A 27,192-nucleotide genomic window follows, 5' to 3' on the forward strand; every position below is an offset into this window, starting at 1 on the left:
ATTCGATATAAAAATAGATGTAAAAAACAGTTAAATTGCTTTTAAATAACTGACATTTTTTGTATGTATAAAACAGTATGCATAAAATTGTATACTGAAAATTAAAAGAATAGGACGGAATGTACAGATGTATTCACAGTGGCACAGGAAGTACCTTAGACATTAGATGTAAAGTACATCAGCTAAAACAGTTTTACTGTAGCAGTGAAGGTATACACAGGTAAAATCAAATCACAGAAATTATGGGGGATGGTGACCTTAAGGGACGGACACACCAGACACCAAAGTCTGACCAGATAGGCTTAAAATTTGGAGTTCTATGGGAGATCACTCTCAGGTTTAAAATGTTTTGAACAGTAAACTTCTTCTAGTGAAGTATAAACATTTACTGATCCATGGAGAGCACTAAAAATATATACAATCTGATACAGCTTTAAAGTCATATTTTGTATAACAAACTTAGTTTTACCACAATAAATTATACAAATTATATTACAATTATACCATTTTAACAAAAAGTTCAAAATTAGATAATTACAAGCCATCCTTCAATGTACGATTCCATTGGCATGCTTTAGAATTACTGCACTTACTTCAATCTGGCAATCAATAAGTATCATATTTTATAAAATATAATATTTTTTCACAACTAATCACAAAAATAATTTGTTCAAGAGTTATCCCCCTGCTTTATCTCCCCTGTTTTATCTCCCTTGCTCGCCTGTCTTCCCGCCATTTTTGTATGAGCTCCATGATCTGGTCACTAGATCTCTTCTGCTTCTGTGCGTCCATGCGCTCAAACTCGCCCGGTTGAAGTCTGTGGCCAAACACCTCCAGCTGAATAACAAAACAAGACATTTGAAGTTTATATCAGACAAAATACAAAACACGAAGTTTGAAGTTTACATCAGACAAAATACAAAACACGACGCTTGAAGTTTTAATCAGACAAAATACAACACACAACGTTTGAAGTTTACATCAGACAAAATACAAAACACAACGTTTGAAGTTTACATCAGACAAAATACAAAACACAACGTTTGAAGTTTAAATCAGACAAAATACAAAACACGACGCTTGACGTTTTAATCAGACAAAATACAACACACAACGTTTGAAGTTTATATCAGACAAAATACAAAACACGACGTTACAAGTTTATATCAGACAAAATACAAAACACGAAGTTTGAAGTTTATATCAGACAAAATACAACACACAACGTTTGAAGTTTATATCAGACAAAATACAAAACACGAAGTTTGAAGTGTAAATCAGACAAAATACAAAACACAACGTTTGAAGTTTATATCAGACAAAATACAACACACAACGTTTGAAGTTTATATCAGACAAAATACAAAACACGAAGTTTGAAGTTTAAATCAGACAAAATACAAAACACGACGTTTGAAGTTTAAATCGGACAAAATACAAAACACGACGTTACAAGTTTATATCAGACAAAATACAAAACACGACGTTTCAAGTTTATATCAGACAAAATACAAAACACAACGTTTGAAGTTTATATCAGACAAAATACAAAACACACCGTTTGAAGTTTATATCAGACAAAATACAACACACAACGTTTGAAGTTTATATCAGACAAAATACAACACACAACGTTTGAAGTTTATATCAGACAAAATACAAAACACCACGTTTGAAGTTTATATCAGACAAAATACAAAACACGAAGTTTGAAGTTTAAATCAGACAAAATACAAAACAAGACATTTGAAGTTTACATCAGACAAAATACAAAACACAACGTTTGAAGTTTATATCAGACAAAATACAAAACACCACGTTTGAAGTTTACATCAGACAAAATACAAAACACAACGTTTGAAGTTTATATCAGACAAAATACAAAACACCACGTTTGAAGTTTAAATCAGACAAAATACAAAACACGACACTTGAAATTTAAATCAGACAAAATACAAAACACGACGTTTGAAGTTTAAATCAGACAAAATACAAAACACGACGTTTGAAGTTTAAATCAGACAAAATACAAAACACGACGTTTGAAGTTTAAATCAGACAAAATACAAAACACGAAGTTTGAAGTTTAAATCAGACAAAATACAAAACACAACGTTTGAAGTTTATATCAGACAAAATACAACACACAACGTTTGAAGTTTAAATCAGACAAAATACAAAACACGACGTTTGAAGTTTAAATCAGACAAAATACAAAACACGACGTTTGAAGTTTAAATCAGACAAAATACAAAACACGAAGTTTGAAGTTTAAATCAGACAAAATACAAAACACAACGTTTGAAGTTTATATCAGACAAAATACAACACACAACGTTTGAAGTTTATATCAGACAAAATACAAAACACGAAGTTTGAAGTTTAAATCAGACAAAATACAAAACACGACGTTTGAAGTTTAAATCGGACAAAATACAAAACACGACGTTTGAAGTTTAAATCGGACAAAATACAAAACACGACGTTACAAGTTTATATCAGACAAAATACAAAACACGACGTTACAAGTTTATATCAGACAAAATACAAAACACGACGTTTGAAGTTTATATCAGACAAAATACAAAACACGACGTTTGAAGTTTAAATCGGACAAAATACAAAACACGACGTTACAAGTTTATATCAGACAAAATACAAAACACAACGTTTGAAGTTTATATCAGACAAAATACAAAACACAACGTTTGAAGTTTATATCAGACAAAATACAACACACAACGTTTGAAGTTTATATCAGACAAAATACAACACACAACGTTTGAAGTTTAAATCAGACAAAATACAAAACACGAAGTTTGAAGTTTAAATCAGACAAAATACAAAACAAGACATTTGAAGTTTACATCAGACAAAATACAAAACACAACGTTTGAAGTTTATATCAGACAAAATACAAAACACCACGTTTGAAGTTTATATCAGACAAAATACAAAACACGACGCTTGAAGTTTTAATCAGACAAAATACAAAACACAACGTTTGAAGTTTAAATCAGACAAAATACAAAACACGACGTTTGAAGTTTAAATCAGACAAAATACAAAACACGACGTTTGAAGTTTAAATCAGACAAAATACAAAACACGACGTTTGAAGTTTAAATCAGACAAAATACAAAACACGACGTTTGAAGTTTAAATCAGACAAAATACAAAACACGAAGTTTGAAGTTTAAATCAGACAAAATACAAAACACGACGTTTGAAGTTTATATCAGACAAAATACAAAACACGACGTTTGAAGTTTATATCAGACAAAATACAAAACACGAAGTTTGAAGTTTAAATCAGACAAAATACAAAACACGAAGTTTGAAGTTTAAATCAGACCAGTGGCGTAGGCAGGAGGGGGAGGGGTTAGGGGGGGTCATAACACCCCCCCCCCCCCCCATAGACCCCTCGGTATATATATAAAAAGTATGAGCGGGGTGCAAATCGAAAGTTTGAGGGGGGGTGCAAATCGAAAGTTTGGGGGGGGGTGGTGCAAATCGAAAGTCTGAGGGAGGGGGGGTGCAAATCGAAAGTTTGTCCCCGGGTAAAAATTGGAACCCCCCCCCCCCTTGAGACGATCCTGGCTACGCCACTGAATCAGACACAAAAAAACCCACGAAATTTGAAATTTAAATCAGACAAAAAACACTACGTTTAAACCACACAGGAAGCTCAAAACTAAAATCATAAAAAATCCAAATGATCGTTAATTAGCTGGGGACAGTGTATTCCAAATCATCGTTACAATGACTTCTAGCCCTAGAGTAAAACGATAAGAAAATCATATCGGACATCTAAGCAGGTGTTTCATAGGGTGGTTTACTGGTCGCTACACCTGCCTCTGTCATGTGCACACACACACACTAAACACAAACACGTGTACACACACAGTCTTTAACACATACACATATACACATGATTAATACACACACAGACACATGAATACACGCATACACACCCAGTCTACCACACACCAACTAACCCACACAGACGTACACACACAAAAACCACCCCACAGACTGACCTGAGCCCTCTTGATGTCCTGCACGTTGTTGGAGATAAACTTTTCTGTTTCCTTGTCCAGGTACTCGGCCTCTGGGCCTTCACCGCTTGCAACTGGTGAGGTCAAGGTCACGTGGTGAAGGTCATGTCATACATGGGGTGGTGGGGTGAAGTGGTTGGTTGTAATTTCATACATTGGGTGGTGGGGTGTAGTGGTTGGTTGTAATTTCATACATGAGGTGGAGGGGTGTAGTGGTTGGTTGTAAAAAGTTATTGGTGGTTTTCCAGTGCATGTATGGATTGGATTAGTTCCAGTGTATGCAGTGTGAGACAGGACAAAAAACTTGAAAAACTTGTCACAGAACATTTGTTCTGGAAAGTTAAGAGTACAATATAGACCAGACACTGAAGGTATTTGTAAAAAAAATATTGGTAAAGGCTGACCGACTTGTATTCAAACATTAAATGCAGGTAGATATTCAGTCTGCTCATCCATTATAAAAAAAATACATCAGGAAACAATGTGATGTTACAGTTGATGGAAGAAGGATGAGGAACACAGGTACAAGTTAGGGAAGTTCTACTGCATGAAACAGTTAAAGGACAGATAAACTCAGAAGTCTAGAACATTTTTTTTTCACAGATTTGCAGGCACCTGACAAGCAGTTGTAAGCAGGGAAACAGGTTCATGATAGCCTCAGGAACAGAAGAACTCTACTTCCTCTATAGAGTCCACTAACACTTGTTTGTTTAGCAGGAAGAAACGACTTGTGTACTCACTTTTGTCCATACTTTTCCTGATCTTGGCGAGAAAATCAAACATGACCTCATCAGCTTGAGCCCTGGGGTTGAGCGATGGGGCGGGGGTGTGGGAGGGGGATTCTGGGATGGTGGTCATTGCAGAGGCTGGACTTGGGGGAGGAGGTATCAACATGCGGCTGGGGGAGGGGGAAATAAGTTAGTGAACATGGTTGTCAGTTGGGTGTGAATGAAGAAATATTCCGTTAGTTAACTTTGTCATCTGTTAACTTGATTCATTGTGTAAAATACATAACGTAAAGCCCTAGTTTCTTTATCAAAGACTGACTAATTAGTTACTGAATATAATTAGTTAATTAATTTAATGATAAGCTGTCTTATGGTACCTGACATAGGAAGCAGTGCTGAACAAAGATGGATTTGGAGATTTCTAAAAGAAATGATGACAAAAAAATAGTTGTACAATGTCAAAATATACAGAAATAACATTAAATAAATAACTATTGGATAAAACAGGATACTGGATTAGGAATAGATATATATTTTCTTTGTAGAATACAAACAGATGTTGTTGCTTTATAATTGATTCACAGCTTGTGTGTTGCCTGGTTTAGTTTATCACTAAAACTGTATAAATGTTCCCTAGTGGCATAACTAGAGACAATATATTGCATTAAACAGTACAATGGTTTATAAAAAGATATGATTTAAAAACAAGACACTGGAATCAATGGCGTTACTAGGTCGGTGTCACCCGGTGTGGCACTTCGTGGTGTCACCCCCTCACCAGAAACAAAGTATATATATATATATATATATATAACTATTTAACTTAAATCATTAATGGAACAGGCAAAAAAACAAGTTTCTGCTGTACATTTTGCATTTTTTTGCCATGGTGTCACCCCCCAAACTGTGTCACCCCCCCCCCCCCCCCCCTGCCCCACCCTCGCTACGCCTCTGATTTGAATACAACTAAGTACAATTACTGGATAAAGGAAGATAATTAGAATATAACCAAGTATACTGACAGGAGGTTTCTTCAAAAGATTTAGCTCCCTGCGCAACTGTTCAATCTCCTCCTGAGCTCGCCTCTCTGCGTCCAGTCGTTTTCTTCTTTCCTGAAAATTTTATCAGATGACAGATTGACAAATATAATAATGATTCATATTTTAATGTGCTTTCTATTCAAAATTTTAAAGAATATACTTTTTTTCTTCTTCTTCTTCGTTCTTAATTATTAGTGTTGAAGGGGATCGAGATTTATCTGCCAGTGGGTTTGAACTCGAGACTTTGTTCGAATTTATCAACCATGAGCTTTTTTTTGCCGACTCGACCACGCCTCCAACACAATTAAGCGTTACGTGTCAACTGGTTATGCGCCATTGAGGCCATTGACTCCGATTTCAGCCTGCTTTTCTTTTTGGATTTGCTTCCATAGCCTTTGTCCAACCAAGAACAAACTACAAGGCAGCAGTTGTTTAATTTTGGAGTTGTCTCTCCTAGAAGAGTGGCTGTCCCACAGCTAACGAGCCTCATCTGCCCGAGGGTTCGAACTCGAGACTTTTCGGTTTAGCAACCATGAGCTTTACCGACTCGACCACGCCGACCCCTCGAATATACTTTAAAATGTATCATTTATTATCATTCGGCTAGTTAAATAATAAGCTTATAAAAAAATAAATTGTCTTTTTGTAGTTGATTTTGAGCTATCAGGACCCTTAACTCTACCGACCTCCTGAAGTTGGTTTTCCAACTCAATTCTCTCCCTGTCCAGCCTAGCCCTCTCCTCAACTGTAGATTTGATCATCTCCCCTTCAGTCACCCTGGGGAGAAACAACCGCTTGAATAAAATAAAGTCTAAATAAACTATACATAAACCATAAACAAATGATAAATATCATGAAGTCTGATATAACTCAAACAAATTTAATTCCAACTGATTCTTGAATTATAAAACATAAACCTATGATGGAGATTTTTCTAAAAAAAATTATAAAACAAAAAACACCTTAAAAATATTGCAAGCAAACAAACATAAGTAGTCTGATAGAGGGTAGGTAAACAACATAGATGACCTTCACCTTCTGTCCCTGAGCTCTGCTTCTTTCTTTAACCTTTCTGCATCTCTCTGCTGCTGTAGTAGTCTGGAGAAAGTGGTCATTTTAGTTTTATTACCAGCTTAACAACATTTTCTTAGTGGTCAGTTTAGTTTTATTACCAGCTTAACAACATTTTCTTAGTGATCAGTTTAGTTTTATTACCAGCTTAAGAAAATTTTCTTCAGAAACTAATAAAAAATGCTAAACTTTTCATGAGCTAAAAATTTTTTTAATAAAGTAGGTTCTTTAACAGAATGTTAAAGGATTTCTTTTACTGGGATGTCCAGCTTTAAATGATGATTTCTTGTTTCAATATTTCACGTAAGACTATCCATAAAACATCAACAAGACAAAACTTCATGTAGTTATAAATAGCAACACAAAAACTTGTAAAAACTATCTATGCAACAAAAGCGAAACAAAAGATGTTTACCTCTCTCTCTCTGCTTCCCTCTCCTCCCTGGCCTTGCGTCTGTCCTGAGGTTTTGTGTAGGGGGGGATCTGGTCGTTGTACCAGTGTCTCCATGGTGGGTGGATGGCTGTCAAGTATGGGGGGGTTAAAGGGTATAAAATATGGGAGGGTGGAAGGTTAAAATATGGGAGGGTGGAAGGTTAAAATATGGGAGGGTGGAAGGTTAAAATATGGGAGGGTGGATGGTCGGTCCTGAGGTTTTGTGTAGGGGGGGATCTGGTCGTTGTACCAGTGTCTCCATGGTGGGTGGATGGCTGTCAAGGATGGGAGGGTGGATGGTATAAATATGGGAGGGTGGGAGGGTGGAAGGTATAAAATATGGGAGGGTGGGAGGGTGGAAGGTATAAAATATGGGAGGTATAAATATGGGAGGGTGGGAGGGTGGAAGGTATAAAATATGGGAGGGTGGGAGGTATAAATATGGGAGGGTGGGAGGGTGGAAGGTATAAAATATGGGAGGGTGGCAGGTATAAAATATGGGAGAGTGGATGGTATAAAATATGAGAGGGTGGCAGGTATAAAATATGGGAGAGTGGATGGTATAAAATATGGGAGGGTGGATGGTATAAATTATGGGAGGGTGGGAGGTATAAAATATGGGAGGGTGGATGGTATAAAATATGGGAGGGTGGGAGGTATAAAATATGGGAGGGTGGATGGTATAAATTATGGGAGGGTGGGAGGTATAAAATATGGGAGGGTGGAAGGTATAAATATGGGAGGGTGGATGGTATAAATTATGGGAGGGTGGGAGGTATAAAATATGGGAGGGTGGGAGGTTTAAAATATGGGAGGGTGGATGGTATAAAATATGGGAGGGTGGATGGTATAAATTATGGGAGGGTGGGAGGTATAAAATATGGGAGGGTGGATGGTATAAATTATGGGAGGGTGGGAGGTATAAAATATGTAAAGTGTGGGTTTGTGCTGAGTTTAAAAAACACTGCTATCTTTTCTATAAAATAAAAATGTCTAGTATAAAATATACAACATGTCTTATTGCAACAATATTTTTAAAGTCCTACACTGTGTGGGGTCAAGGACTGGCATTGCAGCCTTCTGGTCAGCGGTCAGCATGGCAAACAGTTCTCTGTAGTGGTACCTCTTGATCTGGTACAAACAGCAGAAAAATTCTTCAATGCTAGAAACAATTTAGTCTAATTTGGTTTAGGATATGATAAAAAATAAGTATACAATAATGGAAATGTCATTAATTAAGCACGGAAAAAAATAAAAGACATATTGGACATGAAATCTTTAAAAACCAACAAAATGTCTAAAAGTAGATTGACTGTTTCAATAAAATGTCCAACATTTGACTGACTTTAAATAAAATGTCCACCATTTGACTGACTTTAAAATAAAACGTCCACCATTTGACTGACCATGAAAAAAATGTCCACCATTTGACTGACTTTTAAAAAAAATTTCCACCATTTGACTGACTTTTAAAAAAATGTCCACCATTTGACTGACTTAAAATGTCCACATTTGACTGACTTAAAATGTCCACCATTTGACTGACCAGGAAAAAAATGTCCAACATTTGACTGACTTTAAAAAAATGTCCACCATTTGACTGACTATAAAAAAATGTCCACCATTTGACTACCTTAAAATGTCCACCATTTGACTGTCTTTAAATAAAATGTCCACCATTTGACTGACTTTGAAAAAAATGTCCAACATTTGACTGACTTAAAAATAAAATGTCCACCATTTGACTGACCATGAAAAAATGTCCAACATTTGACTGACATTAAAAAAATGTCCACAATTTGACTGACCATGAAAAAATGTCCATCATTTGACTGACTTTAAAAAAGATGTCCACCATTTGACTGACTTAAAATAAAATGTCCACCATTTGACTGACTTAAAATGTCCACATTTGACTGACTTTAAAAAAAATGTCCACCATTTGACTGACTTAAAATGTCCACATTTGACTGACTTTAAAAAAATGTCCACCATTTGACTGACTTTAAAAAAATGTCCACCATTTGACTGACTTAAAATGTCCACTATTTGACTGACTAAATAAAATGTCCACATTTGACTGACTTAAAATGTCCAACATTTGATTGACTTTTTAAAAAAATGTCCACCATTTGACTGACTTAAAATAAAATGTCAAACATTTGACTGACTTAAAATGTCCACCATTTGACTGACTAAATAAGATGTCAAACATTTGACTGACATTAAAAAAATGTCCACAATTTGACTGACTTTAAAAAAATGTCCACCATTTGACTGACTTTAAAAAAGATGTCCACCATTTGACTGACTTTAAAAAAAATGTCCACCATTTGAGTGACTTAAAATGTCCACATTTGACTGACTTAAAATGTCCACATTTGACTGACTATAAAAAAATGTCCACCATTTGACTACCTTAAAATGTCCACCATTTGACTGTCTTTAAATAAAATGTCCACCATTTGACTGACTTTGAAAAAAATGTCCAACATTTGACTGACTTAAAAATAAAATGTCCACCATTTGACTGACCATGAAAAAATGTCCAACATTTGACTGACATTAAAAAAATGTCCACAATTTGACTGACCATGAAAAAATGTCCATCATTTGACTGACTTTAAAAAAGATGTCCACCATTTGACTGACTTAAAATAAAATGTCCACCATTTGACTGACTTAAAATGTCCACATTTGACTGACTTTAAAAAAAATGTCCACCATTTGACTGACTTAAAATGTCCACATTTGACTGACTTTAAAAAAATGTCCACCATTTGACTGACTTTAAAAAAATGTCCACCATTTGACTGACTTAAAATGTCCACTATTTGACTGACTAAATAAAATGTCCACATTTGACTGACTTAAAATGTCCAACATTTGATTGACTTTTTAAAAAAATGTCCACCATTTGACTGACTTAAAATAAAATGTCAAACATTTGACTGACTTAAAATGTCCACCATTTGACTGACTAAATAAGATGTCAAACATTTGACTGACATTAAAAAAATGTCCACAATTTGACTGACTTTAAAAAAATGTCCACCATTTGACTGACTTTAAAAAAGATGTCCACCATTTGACTGACTTAAAATAAAATGTCCACCATTTGACTGACTTAAAATGTCCACATTTGACTGACTTTAAAAAAAATGTCCACCATTTGAGTGACTTAAAATGTCCACATTTGACTGACTAAAAATGTCCACTATTTGACTGACTACATAAAATGTCCACCATTTGACTGACTTAAAATGTCCACTATTTGACTGACTAAATAAAATGTCCACATTTGACTGACTTAAAATGTCCAACATTTGATTGACTTTTAAAAAAAATGTCCACCATTTGACTGACTTAAAATAAAATGTCAAACATTTGACTGACTTAAAATAAAATGCCAAACATTTGACTGACTTAAAATGTCCACCATTTGACTGACTAAATAAGATGTCAAACATTTGACTGACATTAAAAAAATGTCCACAATTTGACTGACTTTAAAAAAATGTCCACCATTTGACTGACTTTAAAAAAGATGTCCACCATTTGACTGACTTTTATAAAAAATGTCCACCATTTGACTGACTTAAAATGTCCACTATTTGACTGACTAAATAAAATGTCCACATTTGACTGACTTAAAATGTCCAACATTTGATTGACTTTTTAAAAAAATGTCCACCATTTGACTGACTTAAAATAAAATGTCAAACATTTGACTGACTTAAAATGTCCACCATTTGACTGACTAAATAAGATGTCCACCATTTGACTGACTAAATAAAATGTCCACCATTTGACTGACTAAATAAAATGTCCACCATTGACTGACTAAATAAAATGTCCACTGTTTGACTGACTTAAAATGTCCACTGTTTGACTGACTAAATAAAATGTCCACTGTTTGACTGACTTAAAATGTCCACCATTTGACTGACTAAAAATGTCCACCATTTGACTGACTAACAATGTCCAACATCTGACTGACTTTAAATGTCCACCATTTGACTGTCCACTGTTTGACTGACTAAATAAAATGTCCACTGTTTGACTGACTAAATAAAATGACCACTGTTTGACTGACCTGATACTGAAACTGCTGTACAGTCAGGTGAGGACTTTCCCTGTTTAACACAGCCTCCATGGCCAGGGGCTGGGTGGTGGAAGGGGGTGGGGGGACGGAAATTTAGAACAGTTGATGACATGTGGTAATTCATATAAGCAAGAATCACAAGGAAAGTCACGATGTAAAAATAAAATGGTTATCTTAATTTTTTAATTGTAGATTATAACACTGCAAAACAAATTTATTTAGAGTTTTTAAATAGAATATTTGCCAACAAAAACTTACAGATTGACAATCTTTTAGCTTTTCATGTTCGAGGCCCAGAAGGGTTGCTATGGCAACAGACAGCCACTCCGCACTAAAACCTGGCACATCTAGACCAATGATGTACTGGTCCCACACAAACAGAAGAGTTTCAAAGTTCAAATAACCTGGATTGGAATTAAGTTTTAATAAATTAAACTAGAAACATAATTAATATTAAAAACAAACGTTTTTTTTTTGCCTTTATCCACACATTACTCTCCCACACACAAAATTTCACACACATTATTCCACACACAGTAATTTTGGAAATTTTAAAGCTAAAAGAGAAGTAATTGATTTTTTCAAAGCTAAAGTTTTGGTCTAGATCTTTGTTTATTCTACTGAACCCCTGTATTGACTGGCTGTAACTCATTAGTTCACGGCACACATCGACAGTCACCCATTAGCACCCAGCACTGTTACCCAATAGCACCCTGCACTAACTGTTACCCAATAGCACCCAGCACTCAGGGGCGTAGCGAGGGGGGGGGGGGCGGGGGTGCGGACCGCACCAGGTGACACCATTTAGGGGGGTGACACCAAGACAAAAAATAGCAAAATATATAGAGAAAAACTTGAGGGGGGTGGTGCAAATCGAAAGTTTGAGGGGGGTGCAAATCAAAAATTTGAAAGTTTGTACCCGGGAAGGGTCGCTACGCCAACAAAAACTTGAGGGGGGGGGTGCAAATCGAAAGTTTGAGGGGGGTGCAAATCAAAAATTTGAAAGTTTGTACCCGGGAAGGGTCGCTACGCCTCTGGGGGGTGACGCCATTAAGTGCCGCACCGGGTGACACCCGACCTCGCTACGCCACTGCCTGCACTGTTACCCATTATCACACCGCACTAACTGTTACCCATTAGCACCCTGCACTGACTGTTACCCATTAGCACCCTGCACTAACTCACTGATACCTATTAGCACCCTACACTAACTGACTGTCAGTTACTCATTAGCACCCTGCACTGTAACCCATTAGCACCCTGCACTGTCACCCATTAGCACCCTGCAATAACTGTCACCCATTAGCACCCTGCACTAACTGTCAGTTACCCATTAGCACCCTGCACTAACTAACAGTTACCTATTAGCACCCTGCACTAACTAACTGTTACCTATTAGCACCCTGCACTAACTAACTGTTACCCATTAGCACCCTGCACTAACTAACTGTTACCTATTAGCACCCTGCACTAACTAACTGTTACCTATTAGCACCCTGCACTAACTAACAGTTACCTATTAGCACCCTGCACTAACTAACTGTTACCTATTAGCACCCTGCACTAACTAACTGTTACCTATTAGCACCCTGCACTAACTAACTGTTACCTATTAGCACCCTGCACTAACTAACTGTTACCTATTAGCATGGTGCGTACCATCGGTCGAATAAGTTCCTGCAGACCTTCCAACAACAAAGCTCGAGAGCCCTTCTCTGTGGCGATAATTTTCTCTGAAAAATTGGTCCAATCATAACATAATTTACAGAAAAATTGGTCCAATAATAACATGATTTACAATCTTTGAAGACATTTACCAATATTTCTATCATTTGAAATTCTAGGTTATCTGTGTAAGAGTTTATCAATGTTAGTTCATATATATATATATATATATATATATATATATATATATATATATATATATATATATATATATATATATATATATATATATATTTGTTTAACATGATATTTACATAACCCTTTCTCAGATGGTCACATTACCCTATCAGAAACTCAACACTCCACCTACCTCTGGCTGGGATGTATGTCTTGGAGATGACGGTCGACACATCAGGATAATGTTTCTCTAGTATTACAGCCACTTTATTGACAAATCCTTTCATCTCTTCATTGTGAAGCTGCACACAGAAGAACTACAAATTAATAATTGTTTCACAGCTTTCTTCCACCATGATTTAACTTTTTATTTTAATCCTACCTGAGATCCAGAATCTATGACAAAGCCAGGTCGTGTACTTAAATAGGTCAGGTATTCTTCCACCAGAAGTGCCACAAGTTTACCTGAAGCAGGTTCTCGCCTATGTTAAGAATTGTAAACAACATCTCATTATAGCAGGTCATTTAAAGATCTAGAGACTTATGTAACATTACAGCAGGGTATATCAAGATCTAGAGACTTATGTAACATTACAGCAGGGTATATCAAGATCTAGAGAGTTATGTAACATTACAGCAGGGTATATCAAGATCTAGAGACTTATGTAACATTACAGCATGGCATATCAAGATCTAGAAACTTTTGTAACATTACAGCAGTGAGGTCATATCAAGATCTAGAGACTTATGTAACATTACAGCCGGGTATATCAAGATCTAGACTTATGTAACATCTCATTATAGCAGGGCGTATAAAGATCTAGAGAAAATGTAACATCCCATCATAGCAGATTATTTAAAGATGTATAGTCCTAAGTGTACCTAAATATGGCAAACAGTGTCTAAAAAAAAGGACTAAATATTAAATCCAAACAATTGTCAGCATGAATACAATACACTGAACAGTTTTGTTTACTTTCTGTGTGAAGAGTTACCTGGAAATGTTACTGCTAGCAACTACCACAAAAGGTACAACAAGAAAATAGTCAATGTCCTTCAGCCTGTTGCTGGTCTGCTGTCTAGCATGATGGTACGACAAAGTGGCCTTCATCGCATAGAAGGCACCTAAGGTCAGAGAGAAAACTCTTTGTAGCCCATAAAATAAAACAATTATCTAGACAAAACAAAGTACGCATAACTATGGCAATATTAATATGGGAAAAATTTAATTAATTATTGTTAAATATCTAAGTTTGAAGTGTTGCTGTAAAAACCTTCTATTTCAATATTTTAAAATACCCCCATTGTGGTAACTAATATACAGAGAGGCTATAGTTCTCCACTGATTGCACTCAGCTCTAATGGGTACCTGGCTTTAATTGGGGAAAGTAAAGGGAGCTGGGCTAAGTCATGATCACACAATCCATCTTATAATTAGATCACAATAACATATGAACTCTACTTCATCTTTGCTAAAGATTATCAAAACAGATAGAGAACATAAAACTTAAGAAGACACCCCCCCCCCCCAACAATGGTCATACCCACAGATCCCTTGAGTTCAGCATGTGTTGTTTCAGACAGAACCATCTGCTCCACTTTCTGTGAGATCCCCCTGCCCCCCCCCTCCCCCCACCTGGCACAGATCCCTTGAGTTCAGCAAATGTTGTTTCAGACAGAACCATCTGCTCCACTTTCTGTGAGATCCCCTGCCCCCCCCCCCCTCCCCCCACCTGGTCATACCCACAGATCCCTTGAGTTCAGCAAATGTTGTTTCAGACAGAACCATCTGCTCCACTTTCTGTGAGATTCCCTGCCCCCCCCCCCCTCCCCCCACCTGGTCATACCCACAGATCCCTTGAGTTCAGCAAATGTTGTTTCAGACAGAACCATCTGCTCCACTTTCTGTGAGATTCCCCCCCCCCTGCCCCCCCCCCCCACCCCCCGCCCAACCTGGTCATACCCACAGATCCCTTGAGTTCAGCAAATGTTGTTTCAGACAGAACCATCTGCTCCACTTTCTGTGAGATCTCCAGGTCTAAAGGTGACATGGCAGCCCGCGGGTTTTCATTTAACAGGTCAACATAGATTTTCCTGGCTGATAGAAGTAGGACACACATCATTTACAAATCAACAAAGATTTTTCTGACTGATACACGTAGGACACACATCATTAACAAATCAACAAAAAAAATTCTGGCTGATACACGTAGGACACATAGCATTTAACAGGTCAACCTAGTTTTTCCTAGCTGATAAAACTAAGACACATATCATTTAACAAATAAACAAATTTCTCTGACTGATGAAAGTAGGACACACATCCTTAAACAAGCAGCAAGATGATTTCAACATAAAATACACTTAAATATTTACAAATGTATTTCTTAATATAAATATGGAGCTTGGGGCTTTACCGTGGTTTTTACAAGATGCATACAGTTTTTAATGGGGTTGTTTATTTAAGATACATAAAGTAAATCAGGTTTAAAAAAACATTTCAAATTCACTTTCCCAGTGTCTTGATCACCCCTTCTCAGTGCGGAAGTTTGTGGATTGGATGATAAGTGTCATGTGACCAAAGGGCTAAAACAACCAACAGGAACTGTGGCTTTGTTACTTGTGATTACAGCACATTAAAAATGTCACAACATAACGTCACAACATAATGTCTAGAACTAGAGAGCAGTAAACATATTTTTTTAAAATGTTTACAACAACAAGCTTTGTTAGCAAAGTGTAAAGATATCTGTAATAGACAAGGGTACTTTTATGTGAGGGGAACAACATCAAACAACATGATACCAAAGATAAGTGCCAAAAAAAATATTGTATGTGTACAGTTTTGTAAAATAGAAAAAACTGTATAGAAAATCAAAACTTCCATAAATGTTCAACAAAAAATGGCTAACATTAATTACTCATAACAAAACAGTTGTTTTTTTTTAAATAATCAAAAAATGCCTAATAAAATGGTAGACCTTCCAATACTTAGTCTACTATTTTTTTTATAATAATATATAGGCTAGTACAATAACTGTTTATAGTGTTTTAATTAATAAACAGTCTTAATGAAACTTTTTAATCAATGCATTTTAATTAAGATTTTTTTTTAAACAAATTTTAAATAAATACATCGCATCCCTGATAATTAATTTAAATTTTTTTGTACTATTTTATTATCTAGAGAAAAAAAAGTTAAAGTTGTCTAGGTATTGAATCTTTTCTTTTGACTTTGAAACAAAATTTTATTAACACAAATCAAACTATGAGTAATAAAACAGTTTAACAGAATTGTAAAGTTAAGAAATCTAGACACTGAATGCATGAACTTGTGAAGTTTTAAGAAATCTAGACACTGAATGGAAACATTTGTGAAGTTAAGAAATCTAGACACTGAATGCATGAACTGACCTTACCATTGGTTGACCATGCCATTGCCAGAGTTAGTAACTAGAAGTTTTAGTAGATAAATAAATGTAAGTCATCTAGTCCCATCAAAGCTAGGTTATAATTTGAGTTAATAGACGCTACATCATTTAAAGCATGTTAGTAGATATACATAGTTTTATGCTTGTATATTGTACATAAATGATATAATGCTTCTGTTACAAGGGTGTCACACTTTTTGTACAATATGTCAGGGTGTCAGACTTTGGTGACAATTTGTCATGAAGGTGTGGAATTTAGAAGTGTCATTTGGCAGAGTAGTATTTTATTGAATGGACAGAACCATGAAAAACATGATAATGTTCATTAATATGATTTGTAATGGAAGGTGGAGAGTGGACATGTTATTTTGGGGCATCCATTGTTTGTAATGATGTAATGAGCATGAAGGTGAGTAAAAATTGGCCTTAGGGAACGATGCCTGTATTTTGATTGGGCACAGATCAGTTACGTGGATTTATAAGTAGTTTTATTTTATGTAAGCTTTTAAGTAAAAAATTTTCAACATACATTTAACAGCACTATTTATAAGAATTGTGCAGATTTATTTTAATAATTCCATTATTAGTCAATTAACCTTCAAGAAAATGTAACCTTACATAATGTAAGTAAGTCCCACCACTAGAAGAATTTTACAGTTAATTTAACCTTCCACAATGTGAGACCCACCTCTAGGGTTACTTAGATAGAGCTGCCAGGCCAGTTGCCTCAGTGGCTCTACCAGTGGCTGGTTAAAGCAGATGTGGAGTTTACTCTTCATATCTGGCCAGCGCTTCAACAGGCTTATGACGCCTTCATGAGCAGATTCAACCACAAGGTCAGATTTTGTACCTGTATTCCACAAATGATGATTTTGAAATATTATTCTCACATGTTTTACTTTATCCAAGTATATAAACATATTAACCCTTCTAGTGTTATCGCAGCATTATGAATATGATGGTATAATTAAAAAATAAAGTCTAAAAACTGAATATTTGGCCAACCTGTGGGGTTGTCATCCATCAGCTGTTGACTGACCTCATCATTCAAGCGCTGGTCCATCACGCTTGAAACTTTGGTGAACAAATTTTTGGACGACGACCCTGTAAAACATAATAAAAACTCAACACAATTTTTAACACAAGAAATCAATTAACAGCAATCTAAGGATATCAAGTAGTCTACATTTTATTTGAAGTTTTACAACACCAATCTAAGGATATCAAGTAGTCTACATTTTATCTGAAGTTTTACAACACCAATCTAAGGATATCAAGTAATCTACATTTTATTTGAAGTTTTACAACACCAATCTAAGGATATCAAGTAGTCTGTCATGGAGTAGATTAAAATGCGACTGGACTAAACAACAAAGTAGGCATAGAAACTAATAAGGATGTTTTGTGAGTTCATTCATATTACTTAATCTACATTTTATTTCAATATTTTTTTAGTTCACTTGTAAATAAAGTATTTATTTAAAGTTTTTTTTAAATTCAAAGTTTTGTTCCATGAGCTTATCAGTTGTGTCTCTACCATTGCAGTCAGGAATAATTGATATAGCATACATGAGAACACACAGGTCATTATGGTTTTGAACAAGACATTTTTGTGGTCTTAAACATTAGCTATACTCATATCTCTGTATAGTGGTTTATGGATAATTTTACTTAGGATTAGCAGTGGGATTAATATATATATATATATATATATATATATATATATATATATATATATATATATATATATATATATATATATATATATATAAATATATATATATATATATATGTAACTAGTGTAGTTACTAAAGACTATTGATAAGAACGCAATACAGTCTGACGCAACGGATGCAGGTGGTGTGACAGAATTAGAAACAAAAGTCTAATAATAGGATGGCACGACAGAAGTGCGGAGTTAATAGCTATGATGAAACGAATAGAATCGATTATGAATACAAGGCGACTGCGTATTTTGGGAAGCGATATAAGGAGAGGGCAGGACAGAAGGAGACGGGACAGTTGAGAACAGTTGTGGAAGCCTGAACTGTAGATACGTGTTTCCATTCGAGAGAATAAGGTATGAAGCCTGAACCATGTATTCTGATATGTGAGAACTAGTGAGGACAGTGGGGGTCAGTTGGTTCATTGTATTCTTGTGGAACATTGATGCCTTGCTATGTGGAGCATTTCTATTGATTCATTTAATAAAGAGATAAATGTAAACCTGCACTTCCGAGTATCTATATTGTGGTTGATGTTGTGTGCTGGTCAAAGATAGCACAAGTAAATAGACTCGGTAACATTTGGCACTGCGAGTAAATACACTCGGTAACATTTGGCGCTGCGAATACACTCGGTAACATATATATATATATATATATATATATATATATATATATATATATATATATATATATATATATAATGGCAACACGACTTATATGTAAGCTATTAAGTTTGTAATGCTAATTGATGCAGGTAAAATCTAAATGAATCACCTCCTTCCAAAGCCTTAGTTGCTCTCTGCATAAAGAGCTCTTTTTCAGCATCTGATAAGTCTGTGAAGTACTGGACATGGCTCTCTGTCAACTGTTGCTGTACGGCCTCGTGGAGTTCATGGACAAATGAGTTCCACTCCTGGCGTACAACATACAAGACAATATTAAAAGAAACGCAAAAACACCACACATTGTTTTACGCCACACATACAATTTTAAATGTAGATATGTTATCTGGATTATTATTTACAACCAAAAGTACTGTAGTAATTTTAATTTCCTGATTTAGAATTATTATTACTTTAACTTATGGCTAAAGCATTTTATTCAACTGTAGCATTTATATATGGTTAAAGTAAAATTAGAAATAACGCATAATGTGTCACTTGACCTACAGCTTTAAACTGTTGCCTTAGTAACGCTGTATAAAAATGAATTTTACATTAGACTTTAAAAATAATTCTCCTGAAGATGTCTTGAACAATACCAATTGTTACATATTTTTGAGAATGCAATTTTACAGTACATTACAGATATTCAAGATAACATTTTTTTTTAAATTAATACTACTGGATCAATCTAGGTCTATTTTTATCTCACTATTCCTATTTTACAAATAACAACCAAGACAAGCATGTATCTAACCAAAAACATAAGTTTAAAAAAACATGCTATTGCCTGAAAGTACACAGGTAATGCATATTAATATTGTATTTTACTGCCTAACAGATTCACGTATTAAAAGGTATTATCAATTGGTTTCAGACAAGTTTCAGTTAGTTAAAATTGGGAAACAGTTTAAACTAATTTGAGTCAGACAGGCAACTACCTGTAGAAGTATTGCTTTTAAAAACCTAGCCTACTACAATATTTAAGTATTTATGATTCATTCATATACTTCTATTACAACTAAAACTTCTAAAACTAGGCTACTGGGAGAAGTACTACTACAAAAACTAAACTTAAGACTACCACTCGACTCATCACTACTGCTAAAACTAAAGGTTAAAGTAATCGAGACTACTAAACTAATAAAGATTAGCCTACCATTCAATAACTGATTAGATCTTTACCTAGTAATTCATTAAATAAATTATTATATAATATATTAGGCCTATGCCAAAACTCATGACTCATGTCTTTGTAACGAAACTGTGTACTTTGTTTACTAATTAAACCTAAACAGTTTAGGTACCAGTTTACTCAGTTTACTGAGTTTACTCATCAGCTCAGTCAGTCGTGATCACCTGAGCAGGTCTAGGGTCAGTCTATCTCTAGATCTCTACTATAAATATTAAATAACTAACTAGTAACTACAGATCTAGCTCTGAGCTAATCCAATACAGGCCTAATGGAATATTATACTTACCTTAGATTTCGTAATATCTTCTTTGGAATTTAGTAACCATTTAGGATAACCATGACTGGTCGCCATCTTGTTAACAAATACGCTACCTAAGACAGTTTGGGAAACCTATTTTAATTGGCTGATTCTGAAAATGAAGCCAATCAAAATTTTTCTATTAGAAAAGACTCATAGGAAAATGTAAACTACGAAAAGGTTTTTAATTAATAAAACATTTCTATTTTTGAAAGTGTTTAGGCCTTATTCGGGCTTACTTGATAAATCCCCCCCCCCCCAGTAAAACGAAAGCATAACTGTGACTCTGAAGAACCAATTATCATTATCAATCTTACACTAGATCTACTTCTTTATTTATTTACCATTTTTGTATAGATCTACAGCTTAATATGATTTCTAGTTTTTTTAGATCGCGTGCAACCTAGGGTAAAGATTTAGCGTAATGCGGAGCGAACCACGCAAATGCGGCCAGTAGCGTAGCGAGGGGGGGGGGGAGGGGCATATGTCCCCGGGCGCCGACCTTAGGGGCGCCAAAATGGGTTGGAAAAATAAATTGGAAGGTTGAGGGGGGTGCAAATCGAAAGTTTGAGGGGGGGGGGGGTGCAAATCGAAATCTCGAGGGGAGGGGAGGTGCAAATCGAAAGTTTGAGGAGGGGGGGTGCACATCGAAATCTCGAGGGGGGTGAAAATCGAAAAGTTTGTCCCCGGGCGCCGGGAAGGGTCGCTACGCCTCTGAATGCGGCCTATTGTTTGTTGTAGGCTTAAATTAAAATAATGTTAACTTCAGCATTGACACTATCACATGGGACGGGGTTGACCCCCTCAAATCGTGGTATACGTTTGTTTATCAGCATACCATTTGTCGTCTAATTCATGTGGTTAATTTACAGCCAAATTAGACAAGAGCCAACTAACTAAACAGAGTTTTATTTTTTATTTATTTATAGGAATTATCTTTGTTTATAAATGAGTAACACGACTGAAAATATTTGGTTACCTGAGCCATCTAGTAGCTTTGAGCCATCTAATCTTAAGCCCAGTGTTTCTTCCAGACTTTTTTCTCCGGGGGGGGGGGGGAGGGGCACTTGATATTTTCGGGGGGGGGGGGCGGTCTACATTTTACGGGGGGAGGGGGGGGTGGGGGCGTATTCTAGTAAAAGTGCATGTTTACTATATAAATTCCATATTGTTCGGGGGGGGGGGGGCGGTAGACTTTCTTCGCCCCCCCCCCCTCGAAGAGATGCCTGGAAGAAATTCTGCTTGAGCCATCTAACCTTGAGCCATCTAACCTTGAGCCATCTAGCCTTGTAGCCTTGAGCCATCTAACATTGAACCATCTAACCTTGAGCCACATAACATTGAGCCACTTAACCTTGAGCCATCTAACCTTGAGCCACCTAACCATGAGCCATCTAACCTTGAGTCATCTAACCTTGAGCCATCTAACCTTGAGCCACCTAACTTTGAGCCATCTAGAGCCATCTAACCTTGAGCCATCTAGAGCCATCTAACCATGAGCCATCTAGCTTTGTAGCCTTGAGCCATCTAACCTCGAGCCACCTAACCTTGAACCACCTAACCTTGAGCCACCTAACCTTGAGCCATCTAACCTTGAGCCACCTAACCTTGAGCCATCTAACCTTGAGCCACCTAACCTTGAGCCATCTAACCTTGAGCCACCTAACCTTGAACCATCTAACCTTGAGCCACCTAACCTTGAGCCATCTAACCTTGAGCCACTTAACCTTGAGCCATCTAACCTTGAGCCACCTAACCTTGAGCCACCTAACCTTGTGCCATCTAACCTTGAGCCACCTAACATTGAACCACCTAACCTTGAGCCACCTAACATTGAACCACCTAACCTTGAGCCATCTAACTTTGAGCCATCTAACCTTGAGCCACCTAACCTTGAACCATCTAACCTTGAGCCACCTAACCTTGAACCATCTAACCTTGAACCACCTAACCTTAAGCCATCTAACCTTGAACCACCTAACCTTGAGCCATCTTACCTTGATTTACTTAACCTTGAGCCACCTAACCTTGAGCCACCTAACCTTGTAGCACTGCGCCGTATAGCCTTGACCCGTACAGCTATGAGCCAAGTAGCCCCGAGCCATGTTGCTATGAGCCAAGTAGCCCTGAGCCCTGTCGCTCGTTGTTTTCATGGGTTTAGCCAACTGATACATCATCAAACATTAGTGGAACGTGTACTTGCACGTTTGACCCATTGATGTCCCTTCTGTAGCGGAGGTTTTGTGTTTGTTTGTTGTCATTGTTATAAAGTAGAATATATTGCTATCAGATGTGTTTTATCTTATTCCTCTTAGTCTCAACCTTCAACCGAACACTGACGTAGATCAAGCAACCTACATTGATCACTGGCATTGACTGCTCAACTGCTTGATGTAGCAATCTGAGAAGTCGGGGGGGGGGGGGGAATCCAGAGGTGTAGCGACCCTTCCCGGTGCCCGGGGACAAACTTTCAATTTGGCGCCCCCCCCCCCCCCCTCGGGAACAATCTTTCAATTTTCAATTTGCCCCCCCCCCCCCCCTCAAAATTTTAATTTGCACCCCCCTCAAACGACTTTTACCTTCCCCCTCCCCTTTGTCACATATCGTCATAAAAAGCCAGACCCCCCCCCCTTCCCCCCCAAATGACGTTACACCCCAGCCTACGCTTCTAATATTGCTTTTTTTAAATGCAAAAGTGTGACGTCACACCATCTGAACCCCCCCCCCCCCCCATCCTCCCCTCATTACACACCGTCACAAAATTACGGACCCACCCTCCCCCCTATGAGAGTGACGTCATTTATGGACGACCCCCTGACATGTAGATAGTTTTAAAAATAACTTAAACACGACAAATGAGCGAATCACGTGTATTCTTTTATCCAATCGCAGCCTATAGCCTGCAGGCAGGACTTAAAGTCCCCCACACAAGCGAGGTTATAGTAGTTGCCCCCGACTTCCTCGCAGGATAGGGTCGAGGGGATGTCTGGCATCGAGGCACGGAGGCAGTCACAGCGCTTGTAGTGGCATAGCTTCCTGTCACATTCTGGGCAGCTCTGGACTGTGGTCAGTTGAAGGGCGAGACAGATTGCGACGACAGATAGAACTATCTGGAAGATTGAGGTGAGGGGGGGGGGTGGAGCTGTTATGTTAATTATGACTGGAGTTTAAGTTTTGTGACAGGTATTCAGTTGTGACAAGTGAGTTAGGTTTGTGACAACCATAAAAAAGTGAGCTGAGTGTTTGTAGGACTTACGATAAACTCGACACGACTAACGGTAGAATTTGCTTGCTGTGGTAGAATTTCCTTGCTTTAATAGAATTTCCTTGCTATGATAGAATTTGCTTGTTATGGTAAAATTTGCTTGCTATGATAGAATATGTTTGTTATGATAGAATATGTTTGTTATGATAGAATATGTTTGTTATTATAGAATATGTCTGTTATGATAGAATATGTTTGTTATGATAGAATATGTTTGTTATGATAGACTATGTTTGTTAAGATTTGATGTGTTTGTTATGGTGGGGTGTGTTTGTTATGGTGGGATGTGTTTGTTATGGCGGGATGTGTTTGTTATGGCGGGATGTGTTTGTTATGGCGGGATGTGTTTGTTATGGCGGGATGTGTTTGTTATGGTGGGATGTGTTTGTTATGGTGGGATGTGTTTGTTATGATGAGATGTATGGTAGATAAGAGAGTAGATGACTAGAATAAAACAGCGTGGGTTTCAGTTGAAGTGTTGAAGGATAGGAAAAAGATTGTGTTGTGTGTTTACAAAAACTATTGTATGTGGATAAATCGTCATCAAAAGTTTTTAGCGCAATTTCCATTCTGGAGAATTGCGTTTATTAACCCGTCATTTCTGGATGGATGAATGGATGGATGAATGTATGAATGTGTGTCCGCAGCTTTAAGTCGTATCTCCTCCTCAACAAAGCAATATCGATGACTAGTTCCAAAAGCAATTATGTTAAGCAAGTTACGAGGATGAACATAGGCCATAAAAATTCCGGGTTTCTTTCATGGATTTCCCGGAAAAGCCAAAAAACCTCGAAAAAATGCAGTTTTTGGCCCATATCTCGGCAACCAGACTACTTAGCGACTTGAAACATGTACCAATCGATTCCTGCCATAATTTAGAACAATATTGCCGAAGAAAGTTTTCAAAAATCATTTCGTTCGGTCACAAAAAGTTTTTGAATTAATTAAAATTTGGACCGAATTAGTAGGCATTTTTATCCAACCACACCACACGCGTCATCACGTTCAATAGCTGCGCCATCACGTTCAATGGCTGCGTCATCACGTTCAGTAGGCGCGCAATGGTTTTTAGTCATGTAACTCTATTGTAAATAAAACATGTATTTTAACCAATGGTTTTACTTACCCTGCTCTTGATTTACGCTACGACAGAGCTATTTTTAGATAACATAAGGAAATTGCGCTTAAATGTGACTAGACTTTTTAATTAATTTTATAGAGCACACGGAAGTAATTTTGATTATCGTTCTCATAGGTCTAGTTGTAGACAGTTGGGTAATGAGAATGTTGTAGTTGGGTAATGAGAATGTTGTAGACAGTTGGGGTAATGAGAATGTTGTAGACAGTTGGGTAATGAGAATGTTGTAGTTGGGTAATGAGAATGTTGTAGACAGTTGGGTAATGAGAATGTTGTAGTTGGGTAATGAGAATGTTGTAGTTGGGTAATGAGAATGTTGTAGACAGTTGGGTAATGAGAATGTTGTAGACAGTTGGGTAATGAGAATGTTGTAGTTGGGTAATGAGAATGTTGTAGACAGTTGGGTAATGAGAATGTTGTAGTTGAGTAATGAGAATGTTGTAGTTGAGTAATGAGAATGTTGTAGACTGTTGGGTAATGAGAATGTTGTAGTTGGGTGATGAGAATGTTGTAGTTGGGTAATGAGAATGTTGTAGACAGTTGGGTAATGAGAATGTTGTAGACAGTTGGGTAATGAGAATGTTGTAGACAGTTGGGTAATGAGAATGTTGTAGACAGTTGGGTAATGAGAATGTTGTAGTTGAGTAATGAGAATGTTGTAGTTGGGTAATGAGAATGTTGTAGACAGTTGGGTAATGAGAATGTTGTAGACAGTTGGGTAATGAGAATGTTGTAGTTGGGTAATGAGAATGTTGTAGACAGTTGGGTAATGAGAATGTTGTAGTTGAGTAATGAGAATGTTGTAGTTGAGTAATGAGAATGTTGTAGACAGTTGGGTAATGAGAATGTTGTAGTTGGGTAATGAGAATGTTGTAGTTGGGTAATGAGAATGTTGTAGACAGTTGGGTAATGAGAATGTTGTAGACAGTTGGGTAATGAGAATGTTGTAGTTGGGTAATGAGAATGTTGTAGACAGTTGGGTAATGAGAATGTTGTAGTTGGGTAATGAAAATGTTGTAGTTGGGTAATGAGAATGTTGTAGTTGGGTAATGAGAATGTTGTAGACAGTTGGGTAATGAGAATGTTGTAGACAGTTGGTTAATGAGAATGTTGTAGACAGTTGAGTAATGAGAATGTTGTAGACAGTTGGGTAATGAGAATGTTGTAGTTGGGTAATGAGAATGTTGTAGACAGTTGGGGTAATGAGAATGTTGTAGACAGTTGGGTAATGAGAATGTTGTAGTTGGGTAATGAGAATGTTGTAGACAGTTGGGTAATGAGAATGTTGTAGACAGTTGGGTAATGAGAATGTTGTAGACAGTTTCGTAATGAGAATGTTGTAGACAGCTGTGTAATGAGAATGTTGTAGTTGGGTAATGAGAATGTTGTAGTTGGGTAATGAGAATGTTGTAGACAGTTGGGTAATGAGAATGTTGTAGACAGTTGGGTAATGAGAATGTTGTAGTTGGGTAATGAGAATGTTGTAGATAGTTGAGTAATGAGAATGTTGTAGTTGGGTAATGAGAATGTTGTAGTTGGGTAATGAGAATGTTGTAGACAGTTGGGTAATGAGAATGTTGTAGTTGAGTAATGAGAATGTTGTAGTTGGGTAATGAGAATGTTGTAGACAGTTGGGTAATGAGAATGTTGTAGACAGTTTCGTAATGAGAATGTTGTAGTTGGGTAATGAGAATGTTGTAGTTGGGTAATGAGAATGTTGTAGATAGTTGAGTAATGAGAATGTTGTAGTTGGGTAATGAGAATGTTGTAGTTGGGTAATGAGAATGTTGTAGACAGTTGGGTAATGAGAATGTTGTAGTTGGGTAATGAGAATGTTGTAGATAGTTGAGTAATGAGAATGTTGTAGTTGGGTAATGAGAATGTTGTAGACAATTGGGTAATGAGAATGTTGTAGTTGGGTAATGAGAATGTTGTAGTTTGGTAATGAGAATGTTGTAGACAGTTGAGTAATGAGAATGTTGTAGACAATTGGGTAATGAGAATGTTGTAGTTGGGTAATGAGAATGTTGTAGTTAAGTAATGAGAATGTTGTAGTTGGGTAATGAGAATGTTGTAGACAATTGGGTAATGAGAATGTTGTAGTTGGGTAATGAGAATGTTGTAGACAGTTGGGTAATGAGAATGTTGTAGACAATTGGGTAATGAGAATGTTGTAGTTGGGTAATGAGAATGTTGTAG

The 27,192-nt window shown here is 36.7% G+C and overlaps 1 protein-coding gene across 1 annotated transcript; it reads right to left on the minus strand.

The window, feature by feature from the left end:
• LOC131946430 (uncharacterized) lies at nt 1-20,648 on the minus strand. The gene is made up of 20 exons (XM_059307190.1): nt 20,579-20,648; nt 19,210-19,348; nt 17,714-17,812; nt 17,397-17,558; nt 15,241-15,375; nt 14,273-14,402; nt 13,660-13,759; nt 13,471-13,579; nt 13,076-13,168; nt 11,694-11,839; nt 11,427-11,495; nt 8,377-8,461; nt 7,313-7,418; nt 6,862-6,924; nt 6,513-6,603; nt 5,809-5,898; nt 5,164-5,207; nt 4,799-4,956; nt 4,041-4,132; nt 1-837 (listed from the first exon to the last, which is right to left on the minus strand). Exons 1-20 carry the CDS (start codon nt 20,642-20,644, stop codon nt 691-693), a joined length of 2,124 nt encoding a protein of 707 aa, XP_059163173.1. The 5' UTR covers nt 20,645-20,648; the 3' UTR covers nt 1-690.
• Between the last annotated feature and the right edge of the window lie 6,544 nt (nt 20,649-27,192).

Source organism: Physella acuta, unplaced genomic scaffold (assembly GCF_028476545.2).
Source record: "Physella acuta isolate Inbredline_101_S28 unplaced genomic scaffold, ASM2847654v3 ptg000561l, whole genome shotgun sequence".
NCBI classification, from domain to species: Eukaryota; Metazoa; Mollusca; class Gastropoda; family Physidae; genus Physella; species Physella acuta.